Source organism: Myotis yumanensis, unplaced genomic scaffold (genome assembly GCF_028538775.1).
Source record: "Myotis yumanensis isolate MYYU_CA2020_CCGP unplaced genomic scaffold, mMyoYum1.0.hap1 SCAF_22, whole genome shotgun sequence".
Lineage (NCBI taxonomy): Eukaryota > Metazoa > Chordata > Mammalia > Chiroptera > Vespertilionidae > Myotis > Myotis yumanensis.
The window spans coordinates 4,493,629-4,517,050 of NW_027223773.1; the positions used below are offsets into that span (position 1 = coordinate 4,493,629).

The window sequence follows — 23,422 nt, forward strand, 5'->3', positions numbered from 1 at the left end:
GTTGGCTTGAGACAACATGGAAGTGACTCGAGGAAGGACTGACTCACGGGCCATCAGCTCTGCCTGCGTGTCCTGGACAGAGCACCAGGGTTTGCGCTGCGGCATGCTGGCCTGAGGGCGAAGCAGCCGCATTTACCAGCCACTCCTCACGGGAACCAGGACACGACAGACCGGGGCCCAGTGTGCAGGGGCTGCGGGTTGGTTTCTTTCTTAAAAATCTCAGTGGTGTGATGGTTTGCTAAACTGTTTCTCCACCAAAGGACACAAAAACAAATTGTAGCCACCGGCATTGACAACCCACCACTTATAGAAGTTCAGCAGCTTCGCGGGGACGTTCCGGTAGGTGTCGACGACGTCCACGAAGACAATGTCGCCGTGGCGGCTGCTCTCCTCCTGCAGCAAGGCGTCCTCCTCGCGGAGGCTCCTCAGGTGGGCAGCGCGCCGTCCGGGGCGAGAGTGGAGGTTTTGTAAGAGGGCATCACCTTCTAGAAGGAAAAGCCGAGAGCTGGAGAACATGCTACTGCACACAGGGCCAGATCTGTGCCCTGCACACCCCCCACTGGGGATGCCCTACACTCTGTGCCCGAGGCAGCGGACAGGAGGGCGGTGGTCGGGAGCTCAGGGTGAATGGACGCGCCTGCGTGGGAGGGAAAGCAGCACCCGTTAGGCTGAGGGTGCGCACGCGGACGACAAGTCCCTGCAGACGGTATTTTACGGGGTCGCATGGCGGCTCACTGCAGCCCTGTGTGCAACGGGAAAACGGAGCCAACCCCAGGCCGCACCACCGACCCCGAATGGCTAAGCTGTGGTGTCACACAGTGGGACACAGCAGTTTAAAAATCAGCCTGATCTTGCGTGTAAAGAGCAACGGCACCGAAAAATAATGCTGAGAAGAACATGTTGCTAAGTGATAGATGCAATATGACACCATAAATATCAATTACAAAATGTTCTAATCAAAAGTACACTTTACTTAAAGAGATGTACGACCGTAGCAGACGGGAGCAAAGCGTGAGACGGTACTTTCCGACCTGCGACCAGCCCACTCACCCTGAATCGTGTAAATAAAGCCGCCGGCCACGCCCTCCACACCTTCCGTGAGTTCAGGAGGCCACGCGCCCTCCCCGGCCTGAAAGACACGAGTGCAGCGCTCAGTGCTTCCTCATAAAATGACACCCCTCACCTGTGAACGCTGACTGCCAGGACCAGAGACCCCGAGCAGCTCCCCGCCCAGCTGCAGGGGCCGGAGGCCTGCACCACGGGTGACACCAGTGTCCTCCCTGCCACTCATCACAAAGGTGGGGTCAGGCCTGCGCAGCGGCCCACACAGCGCTCACAACCCCATGACACACAGTCAGGTCTTTCTGAACAGCCTCCCGCCCCCCCTCAGCAGGCAGCTCTCTCACTCCCAGCTCTGGGTGTGAGATGCGGGGTGTGGAGTGACAGAACCAGAGAACAGCGGAGTTTTTCATCTTTCCTCTGTGACTACACAACATTTTCTACGTATTCTAAAACAGACTGGTTATTCCATGTTGTGTGGGCTGGTGTAAAAATAAACTTAAAACCATCTTCATGTATTAAAAATGCTGACAGACATGCGACAACCTGACCCCAGGACCGACTCACCGTCGTGACCCTGAGGACTCCGCCCCCGTCATTGACGGCCACGCTGTGGAGGTCTGTGGACACCAGGCCGTGCAGGTCTTGGCTCTCCCACACGATTGTACCTTCAAAGCTCTTTTGTGAAAGAGAAAAAGCGAGGCATTTCTTTATGGTTGTCATTTAGGTTGTAAGGTTTTTTTTGTTGTTGGTTTTCCTAAGAAACACTGGTTAACATTTTTATCCCACAACGAGCACACAATTGTTAACATTTTGGTGTGTACCCTTGAGTCTGTTTTTCAAATACACATCCAAAAAACAATGAACAAGAGGACATAGACCATCTTCAGCCACTGGAGTCATTCCCCCCCACGTCCAAAGCAGGTCCTCAGGCTCCTGCCACTGCCCAGCCGCTCCTCCCAGGAACGTGGGGAAAGTGGGGAACATGCTGCTGAGCGGAGCAGCCGGTTCCTCAAGCATCTCCCGCCCTCGGACATCTGGGACCCACCAGTATCTCCGACAATCACATGAGGCATGTTTTGGTGTCAAACTTTTGTGTTTTATTTAAAACAAGTTCCCAGAAATGAAATTACTGGGATCAGAAACAGACAGATTTTATATGGATTTTGGTACACAGTGCAAACTGCAAAATTCAAAAGCAAATTATTCTAATATACAGGATCATTAGCAATTTATGGACATGCCAGTATGAGATACTGGTAAAAGAAAGTAAGGTTAAGCTAATTTGTTACATTAAAAACGATTCCTGTGTTTCGTGGATTTCTAGTAACGTACATGAATCATATAGTCTTTTCTGGACATTGCTTTGTCTTGCTTCTTTGCCATTTAGCTACTGAATTTTATATTTTTCTTATTAATCTGTATGAGCTTTTAATAGATAATCTTGTGTATTTTTATATGCTGAAAATAATTTTCAGAATTGTTTGCATTTATTCTTTTTTACTGAGTTCAAAGGTCCATAAGTCTTACCTTCCTTAACCTGACAAGCTTTTCCTTTGTGATTATTACTATGAAAGTCTGAGTTTAGGAAGTTACTTCCTCTCCCCCAAGTTAGGTAAATTCTCCTAACTTCTCTCTGGTTTCCACCGTCAGTGCCGTGCCAGCTGGCCCCGTTCTGCTAACATTTCCTGTTTATTTTTCTGTTGTCAAACTAACCTCTCCCACTGGAATGCAAGCACCCTGACAGATGGTTCCTGTACCGGATCTTTCTATGACTCCGTTACTGTCCTCTGTCATTCACACAGCCACGCGGCTCCCCGCCCCACCAATGGGACCATGGTAACAGGCCACGCTTTGCAGAGTGGCTTGGAGGCATGGCAACGCTCCCCGGAGTCTGCAGAGTTCGACTGTTCAGTCCACCCTGCTGTGGCCTCACCCCCTAGCACCTTGGAGAGCTCTCCTGACCCACAGAATAGCAGGGCCTGCCCCAAGCCCAGCCCAGCGTGCGAAGGCTGCGTGGGTGCTCCATCCCCCCTTCTCCCCCCGTACCTCTGGTAAGACGAACTGCTCCACGGGCTTGTACCACAGTCTGTTCACCTGCACCCCACAGCTCGGGGGGCTAAAGCGAGCGACGAAGAGGGCCTCCTGCAAAGGGGGAGACAAGAAGAAACACTTCCTGTTGGACACGGATACTCACAGATCTCACATGGTACTTGCATATCTGACGTGGCCAGCTAAGTCCTCAGTGGCCCCACCTGGTTACCAGCATTGTCCCACTGTGGTTCAGGTGTCATCTGGGTTCTCTAGTCCGCCATGGTTACGAAGTAAAGGTAGTTAAGTTCTAAACTACTAAAAAGAATCTTCATAACCTTCAAACACCACCCTGACATGAGAGGCATTAGGGCAAGTGTGAGGTATTGGTCAGACAACTTACTATGCTTAACTCCAAAGGGTTAAGAATAAATGGAAGACCACAGATTTCTATACGGAACAAAGGACTCAGGAATCCCCTTCAAAGGGAACCTTTTTAGAGGAAAAAACCAACATCAAAGAGCACGCTTCTGTCTCGTTTTCTTGGCCCCTCCCAGCGTTTCAGACAAGAACGCTTCCCTCTTCTCATGCCTGTTCTTTCTTTTCTTTTTTTGGATATTTTTCCCATTGATTTTTAGACAGTGGAAGGGAGGGAGGGAGGAACATGGATGTGAGAGAGGTACATTGATTGGTTGCCTCCCGCACGCCCAACCAGGCCCATGCATTGAGCCTGCAACCCAGGAACATGCCCGACTGGGAATCAAACCCTTGACCCTTTGGTGCGTGGGCCGACACTAACCCCTGAGCAACACCAACCAGGGCCCCCTGCTCATTCTTAGATACCAACTTACCATCCAGGAAACGTCTGTAGCTCAGAATTAAGGGTACTCTGAGTGGGTTATGTGTGTTTCTTTCATGAACTCTCGTCCTTGACAACGTGTGGGACTAGTTTTGCGCAACCCTGTGCATTACCCTCTGACATGCCCAACGGGTGGGAGGGAGGGGAAGTCTCCCGCCTACAATACCCCAGGAGGAAGCAGCCGGCGCTTCTGAAAAGAACTGGGAACGCCTGTGCGAGCAGCACACACCTCCTGCTCTGCCTGGTACAGCTTGACGGTGAGGTTCCTCTGGAAGCCCACGTCGCTGGCGCCGCCCAGCACCCCGAGGCTGGTGATCACGATGGGGTGCAGCACGCGGAAGCTCACGCTGACCACGCGGTCCTTAGAGAAGCCCGAGGGCGTGTCTTCGGGAAAAGTGAACGCCTCGATTTCCTGGTTCAGAACTGAGGAGGATCAGTGAGAAAGGAGTTTGACATCATCAGCTCGTCGGAAGTGACGAGGCCTCTTGATAGCAAAATCTAGGGAATTATTTGTCATGTGATTCTTTCCCAAATGGCAATGCTTTTAAATGCTTCAGAAATATGGCTGCTTTTAGGGAAAAAAATATTCTCAAATTTAAGAACAAAGTTTTCAGTTACAAGTAAGTAAAATATTTATTGATCAGAGCTACTTTAATAGGTTTTGCATGCACGTGTGTGCATATGTATATGTAAACACCACGGGGAATATTAAGTTCAAAGGCATGTCAGGAGAGGTGGAGCAAACAGGGATATTGGAAACAATGCTGATTACAGCCATAAATAATGAATAAATTGAGGCTTGCTCTGCAAAATCCATAAAACCTACACCTCGGACAATTTAAAATACGTGTCAGGGCAGGCAGTTTTCAGACAAAAATAACTGAAATGCGTTCCCCTCCCACTGAGGAGCCCTCACACGATCCTGATGGAGCAGGCACAGCGCACGGCCCGCACGCCGGCCCCTCCGCGCAGTGCCCGCCACACCGGCACCCGCCCCGCGACTCTGTGGGTGCGGAGCTGCCTCCCGTTCACAGGTAAGAAACCGAAGCCAGAGACACTGAGGAATCGCCCGGGTCACAGAGGGGCAGGGCCAGGAAGCCAACCCAGGCCGAGTGACTGCCAATTCCCTGCTCTTGCTCTTCCTCTTCCCTGCCGTCTAATCTAGATCGAAACAGCTTTCTTCAAATCATTTTTCAAGAAATGACTCGGTAGATTACATGAAGCATTAACAGGGCTCCACTTTCTCCTGCTAAAAACAGACACTATCCTATTCCGTTCAGCGACTTGTCCTTAACGCCAGCCCCGGGGAGGCTGTCCCGGCCGCGGAAGGAGGCTCACCCGGGTCCGAGATGTTGAGCAGCCGGCAGGAGTAGGGGTCCTCCCGGTCCTCCACGGGCACCTCGCAGCCCCGGGCGCCGATGATGAACTTGACCAGCACCCTGAGGGAGGGCGACATGAACAGGGTCACCGGGCCTCGCCCTGCGTGTGCACATTTCCTCCCCCTTTCAGAGCGTTGACGTTGAGGCACAAGACTGATCGGTGTGAACTCTAACTTCACGCTTCCAGCCCAGGCAAGTGAGGCAGCGAGCAAATCCACAGGCGCTGAGCACCACGTGGCTCCGGGCCGGCCCTCCACCCAGCCCCCCAGTCCTCCACCCAGCCCCCCAGTACTCCGCCCAGCCCCCCAGTCCTCCGCCCAGCCCCCCAGTACTCCGCCCAGCCCCCCAGTACTCCACCCAGCCCCCCAGTACTCCGCCCAGCCCCCCAGTGAAGCCAGGGTGAGCGCACCTACAGCCAACTCCCCCCCCTGCACCCGACACCCAGCCCCGTGTCCTCTCCGCGTGCTTTCGTCCACTTCAGAGGGTGTTCCCGTGGCCCCAGGCTGGCCTTTCTACCCGAGGGTCGTCCTCTCCTCTCCTCAACCTTGCTTCACCCGTTACCTAGAACCATGGTTACCTGTAACCCCTGGCTCCATCCTTCCCTATACATTATAAATATGAGGACGTCCTGACATCATTCCTATCTGCCTCCTGTCCCTCCTTCTCCACACCCTTTCCTTGACAGTGAAATTCTACACAGGAATTAACTACCACTGCAGCCTCTAGTTTCTCATTTCCTGCTCATTTTATAAAACGGGAATTTTAGCTTCAATATCCACCGCTTCCTCTGAAATGTCTGCTACCAACATAACCAGCAACCTCATCGAGTTTTTCTGGTGTTTTGTTTTGTTTTAATTATATAGGTACATACTTTTCTTTTTTTTAAATATGTTTTTATTGATTTCAGAGAGGAAGGGAGAGGGAGAGAGAAAGAGAGAAAGAGAGAGAGAAACATCAATGATGTGAGAGAATCACTGATCAGCTGCCTCCTGCACACCCCCTACTGGGGATCAAGCCCGCAACCCGGGCATGTGCCCTTGACTGGAATGAAACCCTGGACCTTTCAGTCCGCAGGTTGACACAGCTATCTACTGAGCCAAACTGGCCAGGGCTCATCACTGAGTTTCTATCTCTCTCTTCCTCTCCTTTCCTCTCTGAAATCAATAAAAATATATATATATTTTTTAAAAAAGAATTGCTATTCTAAACCAAAGCAAACAAATAAAAATAACAAAACAAACTAGTCATCTATAAATAGTAGGTATGTTAACCAATGACTATATTCTCCCCAACTACCTTTTGGCTTAACACCCTGGTTAAACTGACTTTGGGGCTCCACTACATGGAGGAAAAGCGAAACACAACTGCCGTTTCTCCCAGAAAAGAGGCCGCACCTTATTCCCGAAGTCAGGCAGGTGCCAACTCAGAAGGACCTACCGGGGGCCGAGCGCGGGGTGCTGGAGTGAATGTCTCAGCCAGGTGCTTCTGATCACACTTCGAAGCTCATGGTTATTGCGGGCGGACAACACACCAACCACCACGTCGTAGTGACCGTGTTTCCCCTGAGGAATTGGGGCCAGTGGCTCTAGAAACAAGCAACGATCAATCAGAAATGCCCCGTCTCAGTGACGACGTGTAATAAGGAACATAAACACGTTATTCCAACATAACATAAATGTTTGTAGAAAATACAAGTAAGTACAAAGAAGAAATAAATTCTAAAGCTCCTACAAGCCCACTGTCCAGAGATAACAACTACTAACACTTTGGTGTCTTCCACACACAGGTACATGCTCATGCTCATGTGAATATATAAATTCTTTGAAACAAACGAGATGTTTATAACGCGCATCAGTTTGGAAAGACACTGTGGCATAAACGACAGCAGAGGGGGCAGGCAGAGTCAGGGAGGCCACCATCAGAATCCTGCCTCTATCACATTACATATATCACATTACATATAAAAGCTATTTAAGCCCTGCCGGTGTGGCTCAGTGGATAGAGCGTCTGCCCGCAACCAAAGGGTCCGGGATTCAGTTTCAGTCAAGGGCACGTTGCAGGCTCCTCCCGGGCCTGGGTCGGGGCTCATGCAGGAGGCAACCCACCAATGTGTTTCTCTCACGTCGATGTTTCTCTCTGTCTTTCCCTCTCTCTTGCACTCTCCCTAAAAAGCAATGGAAACATATCCTCAAGTGAGGATTAACAGTAAAAGTTATTTAACTCCTCGAACCTCAGTTTCCCTAACTATGAATGGGCATAAGACTACCTCTCATGGAGTTGTAACTTAAATGAATGTGCATAGAGGTACTGGTGTGGTGCCAGGCAAATAGTAAGCTCTCAATAGCAACTAACAACAGTAAGAATATGCTTTCAAAGGTGGAGTCCTACCTGAATATTTAGAGTGTAGGTTTGGGGGATGAAGCTGAGAAAGCCCCAGCACCCTTATTAAAACCAATAAATTCCGTAGCCAGCAAACCTTGTATTGCTTACTAATTTACTCTAAAGAATGAAGGTGGGGAAGCAACGTTTCTAGAAGAAAAAAAAAATCAAGTGACAAGCCATGTGCATGCCTCCTTTTTTACTGTCATGAGGTCTAATGGGCGGGATCACATTTTTAAAATGTGTCCTTAGAAGGAAGACAGAAGGGAAAGATTACTCTGTCCCTGTTCCTGTCACCAGTTTCAAAGCTGGAGAGCGACGGGCTTATAAATAGCTCTGAGGAGGGCTCCATTTCTTCTCCTTCTCCAATGGTGGGACCTGATCCAGAGTGTGTCCAAAAATAAATGACCTTTGCTACAGTAAGTGCCATGTTTTTATATGCCACAGGATCTAGGTATTCAATCAAAAGACAACAAAAACCTGCTGACCTTTTTTCCAAAGGGCCAGTTAAAATAATAAAAAGGAAATCTGGGGACAGACTTTTCTAATAAGATAATTGAAGGGCATGCCATTGTAACAATGATAGGAATACAGGAATTTTTCTTTAAATACTTTTTTTACAGAGAGGAAGGGAGAAGGATAGAGAGTTAGAAACATCGATGAGAGAGAAACATCGATCAGCTGCCTCCTGCACACCCCCTACTGGGGATGTGCCCGCAACCAAGGTACATGCTCTTGTCTGGAATCGAACCTGGGACTCTTCAGTCTAAAGGCCGACGCTCTATCCACTGAGCCAAACCGGTTAGGGTGGAATACAGGAATTTCTGTGTAGAGCCCTATTTTCCACAATAGGCATGTTTCCTAAAGGTCCTCCAATTCTAAATGGAATAGAGATTCTTGTTATTTCACCCCACCATGAAGCCTGGGCTAAATCAAATTCTTCTCAGATGACATCTATCGCAAGTAGGCAGAAATCTTGAAAATGGGGAAACCATACGAGTTCATCACAGACCTACCGAGAACAATCATCACACACTCCCAGCATGCCCTCCCAAAGCAGCTCTAGCAAAGGCATCCGCCACCACGCGTCTACCATTCTCTCTAAAATTCAGGGAGTGCTGTCCGGCTGGCGTGGCTCAGTGGTTGTGCATCAACCTATGAACCAGGTCACGATTCTGAGTTTAGGGCACATGCCCAGGTTACAGGCTCCATTCCCAATGGGGGGTGTGCAGGAGGCAGCTGATCAACGATCTTCTCTCATCAGTGATGTTTTTTTCTCTCTCCCTCTCCCTTCCTCTCTGAAATCAATAAAAATATATATTTAAAAAAATAAAATTCAAGGAGTGTTTACTAGGAATCGGGCACTGTTCTGGCTGTTTTACTAATTGAATCTTCATTTTAAAAAAAACACCCTATGAGGTCATCGTTCCATAAATAAGAAAACAAGCAAGGACAAGATGAGCTTAGAGGGGTTATTTGGGATGAACCAGCCCCAGGCAAAACTGCAAAGCAAGCTCACAGTATGTCTTTGGCCTCTACTTGCCCAAGTCTGTTTCATTTAGACAGACTGTGGGTGCTTTGGGAGCAGGGACTCTGTATCCAGCAAAAGACTAAGCATTTGTTGAATGGATATGCTTTTTTCCAAATACCTCCAGTGGCTCTCAACCTGTGGGTCGTGACCCTTTGGGGATCGAACGACCCTTTCACAGGGGTCGCCTAAGACCATCGGAAAACACATATATAATTACATACTGTTTTTGTGATTAATCACTATGCTTTAATTATGTTCAATTTGTAACAACGAAAATACATCCTGCATATCAGATATTTACATGATGATTCATAACAGTAGCAAAATTACAGTTATGAAGTAGCAACGAAAATAATTTAATGGTTGGGGGTCACCACAACATGAGGAACTGTATGAAAGGAGCGCGGCATTAGGAAGGTTGAGAACCACTGCCTTAGACAGAGAAATCTTGTGGTCACATCATTTTTCTAAATTAACCTTTACAAAACTCCTCCTAATGCATCATCCCAAACCAACGTTATTTTTAAAAAATATTTTGTATTGATTTCAGAGAGGAAGGGGGAGAGAGAGAGAGAGAGAGATAAACATCAGTGATGAGAGGGAATCATTGATTGCCTGCCTCCTGCACGCCCCACACTGGGGATCGAGTCCGCAACAGGGCATGTGCCCTGACCGGGAATTGAACCGTGACCTCCTGGTTCCTAGGTCAACACTCAACCACTGAGCCACACTGGCCGGGCTCAAATACTAGGTGTACCGGTTAACAATGCGGATTTTTTTCAATTGATGGAGTTCCACATATGTTGATAGAGATGTGATTTGATGTGTGTGCTATTTTGCTGTATTGCTCCTTCAGATGACCACTTGTTCTGAGCGATGGCACACGCACTTTCTGAGCAGCCCTTCAAAAACATACGCAGAAGTGGAAAATTGGGTCTCTGAATGGTCTGCCTCAAAACAAGAAAAGTTCTATTGGGACGGTGTCCACAAATGACCTGAAAGATGGGGGAAATGTGTAGCTAGCGACGGACATGACTTTGAATAAAGAACTTCTGATGTTTGTTTCTCTTTAAATTATCGTGTTTTCTTTGATTAACTATTGACCGGTTAATAATGCGGATTAACCATTCACCGGTTAAAAATGCTGATTAATTATTAACCGGTTAGTAATGCAGATGAACAATTATAAGTTAAGAACTGCAAACAGTCCATCCTAATGTTTAAAACTTTGGGAGAAGCGAACAGCTGTTTGGGGGAAGAATGGTAAAAAAAAAATAAAATAAAAATTCACCACGTAGTTAAAAAACAAGCAAACAAAAAAGCACTACGATTACCTAATCTGTGAAAGAGCCTTCGGGGTGTCTTAAAGGTCCTACCTAGGGTGAGCCCATAGGAAAGAAGACAAGCAGGGACACCTAAGGGGCGCTCAGGCCGGCGGGACCCATCCACGCACACACAATGCGATGGGCACCTGCCCGGGACAACGCGCTCCGTGGAGGAGGCTGGGACCTGCCCGGGAGGGAGCGAGGGAGGGGTGAGGCGGCCGCGGCCGGGGTCCGGGCGAAGCTGGGGTCCACGTGCGTGTCATTAGCAAGGAGTTCGCCAGCCCGACTCGCAGGTGCCGCTCCGCCGGGCGCCCGCCTCCCGCTCGCGTCCACCCGTGTTTCCCCGGCTGAGATCACCGAGTCTGCGAAGGCCACGAGCTACGTCCGCTCCTGCAGCACCGTTATCCCCAAAAGCAAGGCCCGACCCCTCGGACCCCCGCGCAGACACTCCCCGCGGCACCAAGAGCTCAGGCTGGACCCGACGAGACCGAAGAAAGGGACCCGCTGGTGGCGAAAGGGCACGCGGGGCTCCGCGCCAGGCAGGCGGGCGGCTCGGCCCGGCCTGGGGCGGCCGCAGGACTCGGGTCGGAACCGGGGCCAGGAAGGAAAGCGGGGCGGGGGGCGGGGGGGTGACAGCCGCCGGACGCGCGCAGACAAGAGCGCCCCCAAGTTTCCCCGACTTCACCGCCCGCGGATGAAAAGGCCCCCGGTGCGGCCCGTTCCCCCAACCCGGGCCCCCGCCCCACACCCCACCCCGGGCGGCCCGGCCGGGTCCGGCCCTCACCTGCGGGGGACTCGGCGGAGGCGCGCGCGGGCGGCGGGGAGCGCAGCCGCAGCCAGAGGTGCAGCGCCGCCCCGAGCACGCACGGGCCCAGCAGCACCAGCCAGTTTCGCATTGGCCGCCCCCGCCAGCCCCACCTCGCGCCCCTGTCGCGCGCCGGGCCCTCCCGCGTCCCGGCGGAGGGCAGGGAACCTGCCGAAGGGGCGGCCGACGCCCGTGCGACGGCTCCAGGCGCTCCCGCCGCCGTCCAGGTGCCTTGCGGTTTCCGGCCGCGCGCCTGGGATCCTCAGAAGCGGGCGGCAGCGGCCCTTGGGCGGCCGGAGCCCCGCCCCTCGCCGGGCCTCCCCACGCCCCTCACCTGACCCCGCCTCCTTCGCTCTCGCTGGCCCCGCCCCTTTTCTTGCGTCCCGTCTCGTGCCCCGCCAGCCTGCTGGGAGTTGGAGTCCTGCTCCCGCCCCAGGCGGGCGACGCACCAGTGGCCGGGAGGCCCAGAAACTACATTTCCCAGAAACCCCATGCTCTCGCTTGCGTCACTCGGCGGGCGCGGAGGCGATGCATGAGGTCCTACACTGAGCATGCGCATCCCCCCCAACTTCTTTGCCACGCCCCCTCCCTCCAAGGCTTTGGAGGAGGGGATGCCGAGGAACTCTCCGCTCGGAGGTTGGGTTCCCCCTACGCCTTTGCTGCGGGCGTAGCCCCGCCCTGGCGAAGGCCTAAGGAGCTAGAAGAGCCCGCAGTTTTCAGTCGCGCAGACGCTGCCTGCTGTGCGAAGCCGGGGTCCTACGGGCCCCCCACGCGGCCCGACACCGCGAGTCTGCCGTGAACCCTCTAGTCAGTGTCAGTCGGGTGCAGCGCCGACCGGCCCTGCCGGCCCAGGACACTCAGGCCCCTTCAGAGGCCTGGGAGGACGCCGAGAACCACCGAGGGGCACCGCATCAAAAAAGCCATTTGCCTCGGTGTCTACGGGCTGGGCCTCGGTGTCATCGCCGAGCCAGCTGGAGCCACGGGTGGGGCTCCGTACCCGGAGGTGCTGTTTGCTAACTGGGGTTTGTGGCAGCCACCTCCCCCCGGCCCCCAATCCATTCCTGAGGGTCCGAGGCAGGAGGAGTGGGGAGGATGCCACCTGCCTCAGTTCCGGAGACGCTGCTCCAAGTGGGGAATCCCAGTGGGAACCGGATGGGATGTCAGGCTCTGACCAGTGGGATTCCCGCACTTTTCCCAAAAGACATGAATTCCACAGCCTGCCATCCCCCACCCCTTCCCGGGACACTGCCTGCAGGGCGCTCAACGCCTGCGCTAGGCCCACGCAGCCTTGGATCGTCAGCACCGCCCATTTCAGGATGTGTCAGATACACTCGCAAATGCCCAGAAGTCAAGGCTTAGCCAAGCGCCACAAAGACAAAAAAATAACAGTAGGATCCTTGACTGTGGCCACCAAGCCCACTTTTTATTGACGTATAACACGGGCACAGCTGGAAGGATTTTCACAAACTGGCCAGTCGGTGCCAGGAAGGGGGTGCACCCCGGAGGGAATGTGGGCAACCACAGGGGCGGCGACACTGCATCCCACTCAGTGGACTTGCAAGGGGTGATTCCGTCCTGCGGGAAGGGGGGTCAGATGCTGGACAGCCAAACTGGGAACACAATGACAGCTGCCCACCACAGGCACGCCCCATGCCTTCCTCTCTGAAATAAACAAAAATGTGTTTTAAGAAAATAACATGAAAACAGAAAGAAAAAGTGAAATCTTTACAATCATGAAACCCAAGGGACAGACGAGACCGGCCCCGCTGAGGGTGGCTGAGCAGGGACGGGCAGGGCGGGGAGGGGGCTCCCTAAAGCTACGGGCATGCGGGTTCCCCTGGGGTGATCCGGAAAAGGAGGTGCTGCATGGCCAAGGGCGTCAGAGGATGGTGCAGAAGAACTTCTTCTCCCGGAACGGGTTTTCCGAGGCCGGCACGGGGATGATGAGCGGGTCCTCCCGGACGTGGGCCTCGCAGTAGGCCAGCAGGTCCGCGGCGGCCTGGGACACCTGCAGGGACACAGCACGGGGCGCAGGGTGAGGGGCCAGTTCCCAGCGTGCGTGTGGAGAGTTGGGCCCGCTGAGGACAGGACGGGCTGTGTGCACAGCCAGTGGCGAGGCCATGCTCGGCCTGGGTGCAAACCCAAGGAGACGGGTGGACATCTGCCTCCCACGAGAGAGACGCTGCTCAAGTCCCACCACCTGGCAGAACGGGAGGCAGCAGGAGGGTCCCGGCCTCCCCTGTTTTTAAATATATTTTTATTGATTTCAGAGGAAAGGAGAGGGAGAGAAACATTAATGATAAGAGAGAATCACTGATCGGCTGCCTCCGATCAGTTAGAGCAAGCATGTCAAATTCTTGGCCGGCAAGAGGGAGAGAGAGAGAGAAACATCTATGATGAGAGAGAATCATTGATCGGCTGCCTCCCGCACACCCCCCATTGGGGATTGAGCCGGCAACCAGGGCATGTGCCCTGACCAGGAATTGAACCGTGACCTCCTGGTTCGTAGGTCAACGCTCAACCAGTGAGCCCCGCCGGCCGGGCTCAGATACTAGTAAACTCTTGAAAAATATTTTAGTGTGAAGAAGAAAATTTTTCATGTGCCTCGGTTTATGGTTCACCAGCACCCTCCCCTGGTCTGAAGCTGACTTGCTACATTATAACTGTTCCTCCGGGCCCTGGATCAGTTTACTAGTTCAGATGCCTGTGAGTATCTATGTAGATCAGCGGTTCTCAACCTGTGGGTCACGACCCCTTTGGGGGTCGAACGACCCTTTCACAGGGGTTGCCTAAGACCATCGGAAAACACATATATAATTACATATTGTTTTTGTGATGAATCACTATGCTTTAATTACGTTCAATTTGTAACAATGAAATTGGGGGTCACCACAACATGAGGAACTGTATTAAAGGGTCGCGGCATTAGGAAGGTTGAGAACCACTGATGTAGATGGATCTGACTCATTTAATTTCCCAAGAGCGGCCACCAGGGGGCGCTGCGCCAGGACGGAAGCACGGGAGGTGGGGGCTCAGAAATGGGGTTCTCTTGGGACAGTGGTGGAGGACGGCGTTGGGCTGTGTTCCTGTCTCACATCCGTGTATCTGCGTCCCTCGCAGCCCCGTGTCTGTAACACCCTAACCACCTTCCTACCAGTGCCCGGCCCTGGTGGTCTGGCGGGTCTCATCCAGGGAGGCTTCTGTCACCTCCAAAGGTGGTGCTGCCCTTGATGCCACAGTTTCTCTTCCAAGGAAACCAACTGTCCTTAGATCGCCTCCCATTCTTGTTGTAGGATCACGGGTGCGTTTGCTTAGCCACACTCCTCTGGGTGAGAGTGGAGTCCTGTGTAACAGGACCCAAGACCTGAGGAGGTCACAAGTGACCAGTTGATTGATTGATTGATTTCAGAGAGGAAGGGGGAGGGAGAGAGAGAAACATCGATGATGAGAGAGAATCATGGATCGGCTGCCTCCTGCATGCCCCACACTGAGGATCGAGCCCACAACCGGCCATGTGCCCTGACCTGGAATCGAACCTGAGACCCTTCAGTCCGCAGGCTGGTGCTCTATCCACTGAGCCAAACCGGCTAGGGCTCAAGTGCCCAGTTTAAAAGACACGAACCGGGGCGGGGCTGGGAACAGCAGAGGCCACAGGCCTAGGGGGGTGGGGGGGGTTGAGAAGGGGGGGCGGGTTCCCTGTTCATGCCAATCCGCTGCCCCCAGGACGTGTTCCTTATGATCCAGCGGCACAAGACCTCCACCTTCACGGACGCCAAGGAGTAGAGCACCGTGTTGGAGCTGAAACGCATTGTCGAGGGCATTCGCAGCGGCTGTACAAGGATGACCAACTTCTGGATGTGCGCAGGACACTGGGCGAGTGTGGCTTCACCAGGCGAACAGCGAGGCCACGGCCCCAGCCACTGTGGGGGGGGCCTTCCAGGCAGATGATGCGTTTGAAGCTCTGCACATCGAGCCCTTCTCCAGCCTCCAGAGCTGACGCAGGAAGCAGTGCCAGTGAACAAGCAGTGCAGTGAGAGGGCCTGGGGCCCGCTCCTCCCGGTCCCCCTCCCCCCAATAAAAGAGAGGTGGGTGTCTGCCTGGTTGCTGCCTCTTTATGCGCACCCTCTCCTGGCTCCAGGCATCATCCTCGCATCATCCTCACAGGGTGGGGCTCGCTCCTTGCAAGACTCCTCCCAGCCTCCCCTCTGGCTCGCCAGGCTGGCCTGCTGGACCACAGGCTCTCAGTGCTCATCAATCCCCCCGCAGCCCAGCCTGCCCCTCAGAGGCGGGGGAGAGAACGGGGAGAACCCAGAGCCCCAGGCTAGTCCGTTCAGCCGGCTCCTGCCTTGGGGCGAGAGGCGTGAGGCTTTGTTCATTCCCCATCAGCAGTCCCCTTGCCGCTTCCCCTCCGCCTCCACCTCCGCACACTGGCTTCCAGGCAGGGGCCTCTTTGCTGCTCAGAGACCAGAAGCAAAAGTGTAAGCCAGAACCAGCGTGCGGTCCAGAGCGGGCGATGTGGAACCCTGTAGTCGGTCACTAGAAGGGGCCGCTCTCCTCCCGCCCTCCTCCACCCTCTAATAGACAGTCTGTAGACTCGAAAAAAAGAAAGAAAAGAAACGAACCGGCAGCCTGGGAACAACGGTGGGACTTTACCATTTCATTTCAGAGGAAAAGTGGTGATTAAAACAGACCAAGTGAGCACATAACCCCCGTGGCTGCACCGTAATTACAGGCTTCGATGATGGGAGAAAAATGTTGCAATTGCTCTAGTCACATTCCAGGACAAGGGGATGGCATAATTACTACTCTGGCCGTGACAGCCCTGCATTCGTTCTTCATTCTTCCCATCCCCTCAGAGCGCCTCACACCTATTGCTCAGCAATCCGGTCTCCCTAACAATAGGACTTGGGATCCATTACAAGCATCTTTGATGTCTCTGCCGGCTCCGCCCGCCACCCCCGAGAAAAAACAAAGCAGGATTATAGTGGAGAGCACAGCCAAGCTGCAGCCCCCACGGTGATGGTGTCTTTGACAAGGTCAAGCTCAGTGTTCACTCTGCCCGGCCGGTGTGGCTCAGGGGTTGAGCATCGACCTGTGAACCAGGAGGTCACGGTTCGATTCCTGGCCAGGGCACACACCCGGGTTGTGGGCTCAATCCCCAGTGGGGGGAGTGCAGGAGGCCCCCAACCAATGATTCTCTCATCATTGATGTTTCTCTCTCTCTCCCTCTCACCAGCTGCAAGTTTGACATACTTGCTCTAACCATTGTGCAACCAGCTAGGGCTCCATGCTGAATTCTTTCTTGCTTATTGGCACAACAATGGAGCTAAATAGAACCCTGAGGACCCAGCGTATATCTGGAGACCCCTCACACCGGGCGTCACCTGACCCCTGACCCCTGACGGTGGTGGACACAGAGGCAATGCTGAAGCAAACTGCTGGCGGGTGTGGGCCGAGGGCAGGGGGGTGGGGGCATTGCTCACCTTCACCCGGTCCATGCAGGCTTCCATCTTGAGCTGCTCCACGGCCTTGCGGGCCTGCGAGATGCTGGTGGTGCTGCTGCTGGACATGCCCTCCTTCCTCCCCTGGCCCTGGAGGCCCTGGAACGGCCGAGAGAGGGGGCAGAGGGCACAGGCGCTGCTTCCCAAGGGCGAGGCGGGGCCTGCTCAGTGCCTGTCCCGTCCTGTCCTGTCCGCCACCTGCCGCTGGCTGCTGCGGGAAGGGTATTCTGATATTTTGGTGCATTAAAGAAGCTAACTTTCCGTTTCCGGTTCACAAACAGCGACCAAATAATCCCTCTCCCTGAGTGGTACGTCTCTTCCTGCCTGAGTGTATCCAAAGTGAATAAACTACCCAAGAGACAAGGGCAATCCACAGGACTGGACAGGAGCTCCGCTCAGAAAGGTGCGGGGAGAGCAAACCGGGGGATTTCCAAAAGACACTGCTTCAAAGTCCTGAGACGAGAAAGGGCAATGGACGGACACGCATGCACTTGAGGCATTCTCCCCTTCCCAAGTAGAACAACAAGACGGTATAAAAAGAAAAAAAAGAAAAAAAGGTGATAGTGAGACGTGGCTATAAATAAATGAGATGATGTGTCTTTTGCACGTCAATCTTTTCTCAGCCATTTGGCCACCTTCCTCATAAGGTGTAGTTGTGCGTGTGTGCGTGCGTGCGTGTGTGTGTGTGTGTGTGTGTGTGAGTGAGGCAGCGTTACCCGCAATCACTCCTAAAGACCCACCCGGTCCCCTTGCAAGGAGGCTGAGGGTCGGAGCCGCAAAGAGCAAGGCCATTGTCCTAAACGGTCATTTCAGCCTGATGACCCCACAGCCAGGCTACTCCTTAAACAAGCAAGGCATCGGATACACGGTGTATTTCCACCGGACCCGACTATTAAGTGCTGTGTCTACCTTTTCTCACGGCGGAGAAGTAAGCCAACACACACTTTGGCAATAACCCATAGTTCACAGGGACAGGGTCTGGTTTCTCAGGACTGAAAGGGCCTTTTGAAAAAAAATATATTTTTATTGATTTCACAGTGAAGGGAGAGAGACAGAAACATCAATGATGAGAGAGAATCATTGATCGGCTGTCTCCGGCACGCCCCGCAGTGGGGATGGAGCCCGCAACCCGGGACCAGAAATGAACCCTGACCGCCTGGTTGATAGGTCGAGGCTCAACCACTGAGCCACATGGGCCGGGCTGCGACCAGCCTCTGACAGTCCTGGGAGGACCAACAAGCCAGGGAACTGGGATGGCGAGGGGGAACCGGCGGCCACCAACCATGTTACCATTTGGTCAAACTTGGACACGTTGGGACGTCCTAATGCCTTAGTCCAAGGTGCACACGACAATCAAGTCCTCAATGCAGACCCTTCTCCAGCGGCACCCCTGCCCTTCTCGCCCCCCCCCCCGTTATTATTTCTAAGGTGAATCAGATCCGCGCTCCCCAAAGCCCTCAGGCGAGCGCCCACATTTCAGCACCAGCATCGGGGACAGATGCCACAGGGAGGGGGCAACCCTCGCCTTGTCGCCCCTGGAACCTCTTGGAGGCCAGTGTCCCAGGGGATGGGAAACAACGGAGCCCCGGCTGGCGCTCCCCAAAGCATTTTCCCCGCTAACATGGCCAACGGGCCACCCCCCTGTCCGGGACGGTCCTGTGCATGGGGCCAGGGGCGACCCCCAGGAGAGCAGCGCCCGCCCCGACCCGCAAGGACACGGGTACCCGGGAGCCTCGCGGTCCGTACGCACCTGCGCTGGGCGGAGGGTCCGGGTTCGAGCAGCCGCGCACCTGTGCCGGCCGCAGGGGTCGGGACCAGCTCTTGGCGCGCTGCTCCGCGGGCACCGGATCTGGGACGTTCCGCCCTCGCGCGCGGAGCCCAGGTACCGCCCGTCCGCACAGCCCCGCCGCCGCTCACGCACGGGCTTTGTCTCCCGCACGGCGCGCGCGGGGGGCGCGGGGAGCCGAGTCGCGCGGCATCGTCCCTCGTGGGCGCGGGGCGGGAGCCCGTCAGCAGCGCCGGCCCGAAAGGCTGCGGGGCCGAGCCCCGGGCCGGGAGCCTGGGTCTGCGGGCGCCCGGTGCCCCTGGCTCAGCCCCCAGCCCCGCCTCTTACTCCGCAGCGGGTCTCCCGGGTCTCCCGCCTGGAGGGGCAGGGCAATCCCACCGCGTCACTGGTGCGTCACGGGGGCTCCCTCCCCAGGCTTCCCGCGCAGGGGCTCCGCCCCGCCTCTCAGCCCCCATCCACGGCCCCGCCCAGTCCCTGGGATGGTATCTCCCTTCACCCCTCTCCCCTTCACTACCCTCCCTGTACCCCCCTCCCCGTACCCCCCTCCCTGCAATCCCCCTCCCTCCCCCCCCCAGGCTCCCCGCCCCGCCTTCCCGCTCCCCCTGATCCCGTTGCAGAGCGGCCAGGGAGGGAGGTGAGGTGCAGGCGGGGTCCTTGCCCCGGACGTGCCTTCCTAAGGCGCTCAGGGAGAAGCTGTGCGGGTCAGACACCAGGGCACCGGCCTGAGTCCGGCCACAGCCCTGGGTCGTGTGAAGAGCCGCCTTCAGTCTGTTTTATGACATTTACTCCCGGGCTGAGCGGCAGTGAGGACAGAGGGAAGGCCGTCATTCACAGTGTCCGCTGCAACAGGCCGGGAGGCGTTTAAACACGTACGTATTAGCTTCATGCTGAATAAATAATCCCCCCGGATTCATGTTTATTTTACATAAAAATAGAACATTGCACTCTTTACAAGACCAGTCGCTTTGCATATTTTTTAGATAAATGACGGACTTCAGCCTTAAAAATAAAGGACTGAGTAGCAACCCTCCTCTAACGGGACTCATTGAACACTCTCAGTAGAAAAGTGAAAGCAGACAGGAGCTGCAGTTTTTTAAAACAAGCAGATCCCTGCAACGTGAACAGGAGGAAGTTCGCCTCCGCCTGGGCCGGAGCCCAGGTCTGTGCGAGGCAGTGGGGGCGGCTCCAGGTCATGGCCCGGCCCCTGCTGCCTCTTGCATCCATCCACGCGGAGACTCAGGAATCGTGCTTCCTGCAGTTTTTACGCAGAATGTTTTAGGAAGTCTGGAAGTTACAAAGTAGTTCTGTAAACACCGTAGGAGTCACATTTTCACACAATCGCACCGGTATTCTCAGGCAGGAACACGTGTGTATCGTGTGGTCACGTGTCGCTCAGCTATTAGTGTCTTCACAGCGGATGCAGCAGCTCCCAGTGGACACACGGCCGCAACCAGGGGGGGGAGGCTGTTCCAGGAGCTCTGGGGTTCCGTCCTGACGGTGGCAGCGTGCTGGGCACACAGGGAAGTGTCCCCACTGTCGCTGGAATTCTCAGGCGGCACCGTTAGCAGAACCAGAGTGGAAGTGGTCCCGAGGGGTTGTCCAGCCTTTTTAAGACAAAGCGAGCTGTCACTTCCCTGGGGGGAAGCCTCCTGCACGTTGGCCTGACGGCTCGCCCGGCTGTGCACGCCCGGCAGTGGAGGCTCCCGTGAGGAGCGATCACTGCGTTTCCATCTTCGTGACTCGGCTAAGGGCAGGCAGTGGCTAGTGTTATGGTTTTAAACAGGATTTTTATGGAGACGGAAAACGTGTCTGAATCTCGGCTACCCCTGTTCTTGTGGGTGGAGGTCAACAAACTCTGGGTCTGTTTGAGCTACGAAGGCCTGGCAGCAGCTGCTGTTTAACACTGAGTCGTCAGTCGTCTGTTTCCGGTGGCCAGCCAGCCCATAAAACGCCTGGTAATCACCAAGTCCTGACTTCTTGACCTTTTACTTTCCTTTTTTGGGGGGGCGGGGGGCAGGTGGTGAGGAGTTATCTCGGCATAGACTGTTGGAATGATAGAAACGGGGGGCCCTCATCTCTTCCGTAGAAGAAACTTGACGAGTGTGACTGACTCACGGAGGCCCCAGTCCTGCGGGCCATGCCCGCCGTCACCCGCCCGACCACCACTTACAGCGAGACCCTCCGCCCAGCGCCCTGGGAGCTGCAGAGGTCCGTGCAGATGAAGAGGTTTTATAATTATCTGAAGGTGTGTTTGCTCATCGTTTCTTCAGGTTCAGCCTCCTAAACTGAAGCCACAGATCCTGATGGAGCGCCAGGCTCTCGGACGCCCCCCGGCCCTCAGCCGGCCGCGTAGCTGCTCAGGAAGGAGCAGAACATGGGCTGCTTCAGGCGCTGCTGGTCCTTCCGGCACCAGGCGATCACGGTGCCCTCGCTGTTCGCCGTGTACAGGTGGTGGCCGTCACAGGAGAAGGTGAGGCTATGGGAGAGAAAAGCTGTCTAACACGGGTGATCACACGGGGATCTGGGTGCAGAAGTGACGCTCTCCGCATGCCTGCCACAGCCACGGGTGGTCCAGGGCCCCTCGACACCTTGGGGGCTCCTCCCACAGGTGATACGGAGCAGTGTCGGCTCCATCCCCTCAAGTCCCACTTTCCTGTTCCTTCCTGTTTATCCTTTATGACGTTAACACAAACACTTGGGCATAGGAAACTTTAAAAATGTAACAGTTCTACCTTTCCTCTTTAGAGAAATAAATGATTATTTATGGAGATATTTAATTTCACTTAAATATAAAAATAAATTATTAACTTAGGGTCATTAAACTGGAAATTTAGCATACTGAAAATAAATGTATTTAATAGGGCAGAATTTGACTTCCTTATGTCTAATCGAGTTTTCAGTGGGGGTGGGGTGGGGTGGGGGGGGGTGGGGGGGGGCCCTGAGAAGATTGGTCCTGCCAGGCACACCCTGGGCCGTCAGTCACGTGACCAACTCTTCAACAGGAAGGAAAGACATCGCTTTCACTCTAGGCCTTTCCTGGGCCGTCAGTCACGTGACCAACTCTTCAACAGGAAGGAAAGACATCGCTTCCACTCTAGGCCTTTCCTGGCCCCGCCCCGTGTACTGATGTGTTAGGCTCGGCTCCTGACTCAGATTTAAGCTCCACGAAGACAAGGACTGGGCCTCCTTTGGCCACTGGGGCCGGGCAACCTGGGGTTTGATAGGTGTTGGCTGTTTATGAAACTCCCATCACAGATTTCTTTAGGTCGGTGTGTGCTCATATCCAACAAAATACACTCACAGAGCCCAGTGTGAAGCGAGGGAGGGAGGCTCACCTGACGATGGGCTTGTTGGACTTGGGAAACGTGATTTCCCGCACAGGCTTCAGGTCCCATGTGCTCCAGAGCCTGGAGGGGAAAGGCGCCACAATTATGCCAAAGGAAGTCCCTTCGAGAAGAAAGCCCACCTACTTATTTGTTAAAAATCACCCAGAAGGAAGCACAATAAACAGCAGCAGTTACTTCTGGGAAGTTTGCGGGGGTGAGGATGCAGCAAGAACACCCCACTGGGTATAATTCATACTGTTAACCTTTAACGGTTAACAAAGAACAGAAACTTTTAAAACTGCACTAAAGCTGTCTTTTAGAAATAAAACACGAATAACTGAAGGTGACTTTAAATTCCCAATTGCTACATATTACTATGCCAAGATATTAAAAACTTCTTTCTGAAACTGCCGTGCCCTGGGGAACAGCAGCAGCCACCGCACGCGCCTCACCTCACGGTCCCGTTCTCCAGTCCCCCCGCAATCACGTTGATGGACACGCCCTCGGGCTGGTTGGAGAAGGCCACGGAGCAGATGACCTCTCTGCAGTGCACGTGTCCCACCAGGTCCCCGTTCACCGTCCAGAGTCTGAGGTCACTGCCCCCGCCGGCTGAAACCACAACCAGCGCCGGTCACCAAGGTGGCAGCTCCCAGCCGCCCCCGGGCCTGAGCTGGTGCTGGTGCTGACACTGACAGGCAGCTCCTGGCTGCAGACGAACAAATGAAAGGACTGCCTGCAAGTCACCTGGGACTCTGCATGTTCATCCAAAAACAACGAGCAGTAACAACATTAACCTGCAGTCGAGAGCAGCAGGCAAATGAACTCTGACTCATATGTCAGCCCAGGACCAGCCACACCTGAACCTGAAAGAACCAATCAGGAAGCTGACCAAGCCCCAAAAAGGGAATATCTTCTCTGAGATCATCTGTAAGAAGCAACCAGTGTGACTCTGAAGAAACAGTGTTGCTCTCGGTTACCTGAGTTAAAGCTAATGCTTTTATTTTTGTTGCTGAGAGAATTACAGGTGTCCCCCAGTTCCCTCAACTGGGGCCCAGGGAATGAACTGCAACCAGGATACATGCCGGACCGGGTATAGAACCCGGCCCCTGGGTGCGCAGGCTGACGCTCCACCACTGAGCCACACCAGCCAGGGGGGCCTGATTGCATATTAATACACATACATGCTATTAACAAAGCATTCCATCTGGAGGGACTGAGAACTGCACCATCAGTGTCACTGTGACGTGCCCAGCGGGCCGAGGGCACTGCTGGCAGCGGCCTGTGCTTGGCCTGGGGCTGGCTCACCTGAGTCACACACAGTGGCGATGTCGCCTGTCGTTTCGCTGGCCGAGACGGCTGTGACAGGGCTTTTGTGTCCTGCCAGCGTCTGTACATAGCACAGCCTGAAAGACCAAAACCATGAATGTGCATATGAACATGA

At 54.2% G+C, this 23,422-nt stretch overlaps 3 protein-coding genes across 7 annotated transcripts in view; all 3 read right to left on the reverse strand.

The window, feature by feature from the left end:
* B3GALNT2 (beta-1,3-N-acetylgalactosaminyltransferase 2) overlaps positions 1–11,659 on the reverse strand; it is an 18,496-nt gene extending 6,837 nt beyond the window's left edge. For both annotated transcript variants that reach the window (XM_070401353.1, XM_070401354.1), the window contains exons 1-8: positions 11,348–11,659; positions 6,766–6,913; positions 5,288–5,388; positions 4,179–4,372; positions 3,109–3,204; positions 1,627–1,737; positions 1,051–1,129; positions 302–485 (exon numbers count right to left, since the gene is read on the reverse strand). In XM_070401353.1, the coding sequence (XP_070257454.1) occupies positions 302–485; positions 1,051–1,129; positions 1,627–1,737; positions 3,109–3,204; positions 4,179–4,372; positions 5,288–5,388; positions 6,766–6,913; positions 11,348–11,459 (1,025 nt within the window). In that variant the 5' untranslated portion in view covers positions 11,460–11,659. The remainder of the gene's footprint in view (positions 1–301; positions 486–1,050; positions 1,130–1,626; positions 1,738–3,108; positions 3,205–4,178; positions 4,373–5,287; positions 5,389–6,765; positions 6,914–11,347) is intronic.
* A 1,110-nt stretch (positions 11,660–12,769) lies between these two features.
* GNG4 (G protein subunit gamma 4) lies at positions 12,770–18,958 on the reverse strand. Of its 3 annotated transcripts, none has more exons than XM_070401136.1 (3): positions 18,620–18,958; positions 16,852–16,968; positions 12,770–13,376 (listed from the first exon to the last, which is right to left on the reverse strand). In XM_070401136.1, exons 2-3 carry the CDS (start codon positions 16,936–16,938, stop codon positions 13,248–13,250), a joined length of 216 nt encoding a protein of 71 aa, XP_070257237.1. In that variant the 5' UTR covers positions 16,939–16,968; positions 18,620–18,958; the 3' UTR covers positions 12,770–13,247. The 3 variants fall into 3 exon arrangements, with proteins under 3 accessions (XP_070257237.1, XP_070257235.1, XP_070257236.1); XM_070401134.1 differs by having other exon boundaries at positions 16,852–17,080; positions 18,620–18,705; XM_070401135.1 differs by having other exon boundaries at positions 16,852–17,077; positions 18,620–18,695.
* Positions 18,959–19,542: 584 nt separating this feature from the next.
* LYST (lysosomal trafficking regulator) overlaps positions 19,543–23,422 on the reverse strand; it is a 73,234-nt gene continuing 69,354 nt past the window's right edge. For both annotated transcript variants that reach the window (XM_070401272.1, XM_070401271.1), the window contains 4 exons: positions 23,287–23,384; positions 22,434–22,590; positions 21,991–22,062; positions 19,543–21,131 (listed from right to left, as the gene is read on the reverse strand). In XM_070401272.1, coding sequence (XP_070257373.1) covers positions 20,993–21,131; positions 21,991–22,062; positions 22,434–22,590; positions 23,287–23,384 — 466 coding nt within the window. In that variant the 3' untranslated portion in view covers positions 19,543–20,992. The remainder of the gene's footprint in view (positions 21,132–21,990; positions 22,063–22,433; positions 22,591–23,286; positions 23,385–23,422) is intronic.

Coding starts and splice junctions, on each gene's coding strand:
- GNG4 (XM_070401136.1), bottom strand. CDS start 16,938: ATGTCCAGCAGCAGCACCACCAGCATCTCGCAGGCCCGCAAGGCCGTG. Junction 13,377..16,851: donor CCTGCATGGACCGGGTGAAG/GTGAGCAATGCC, acceptor GTGTCCCTGCAG/GTGTCCCAGGCCGCCGCGGA.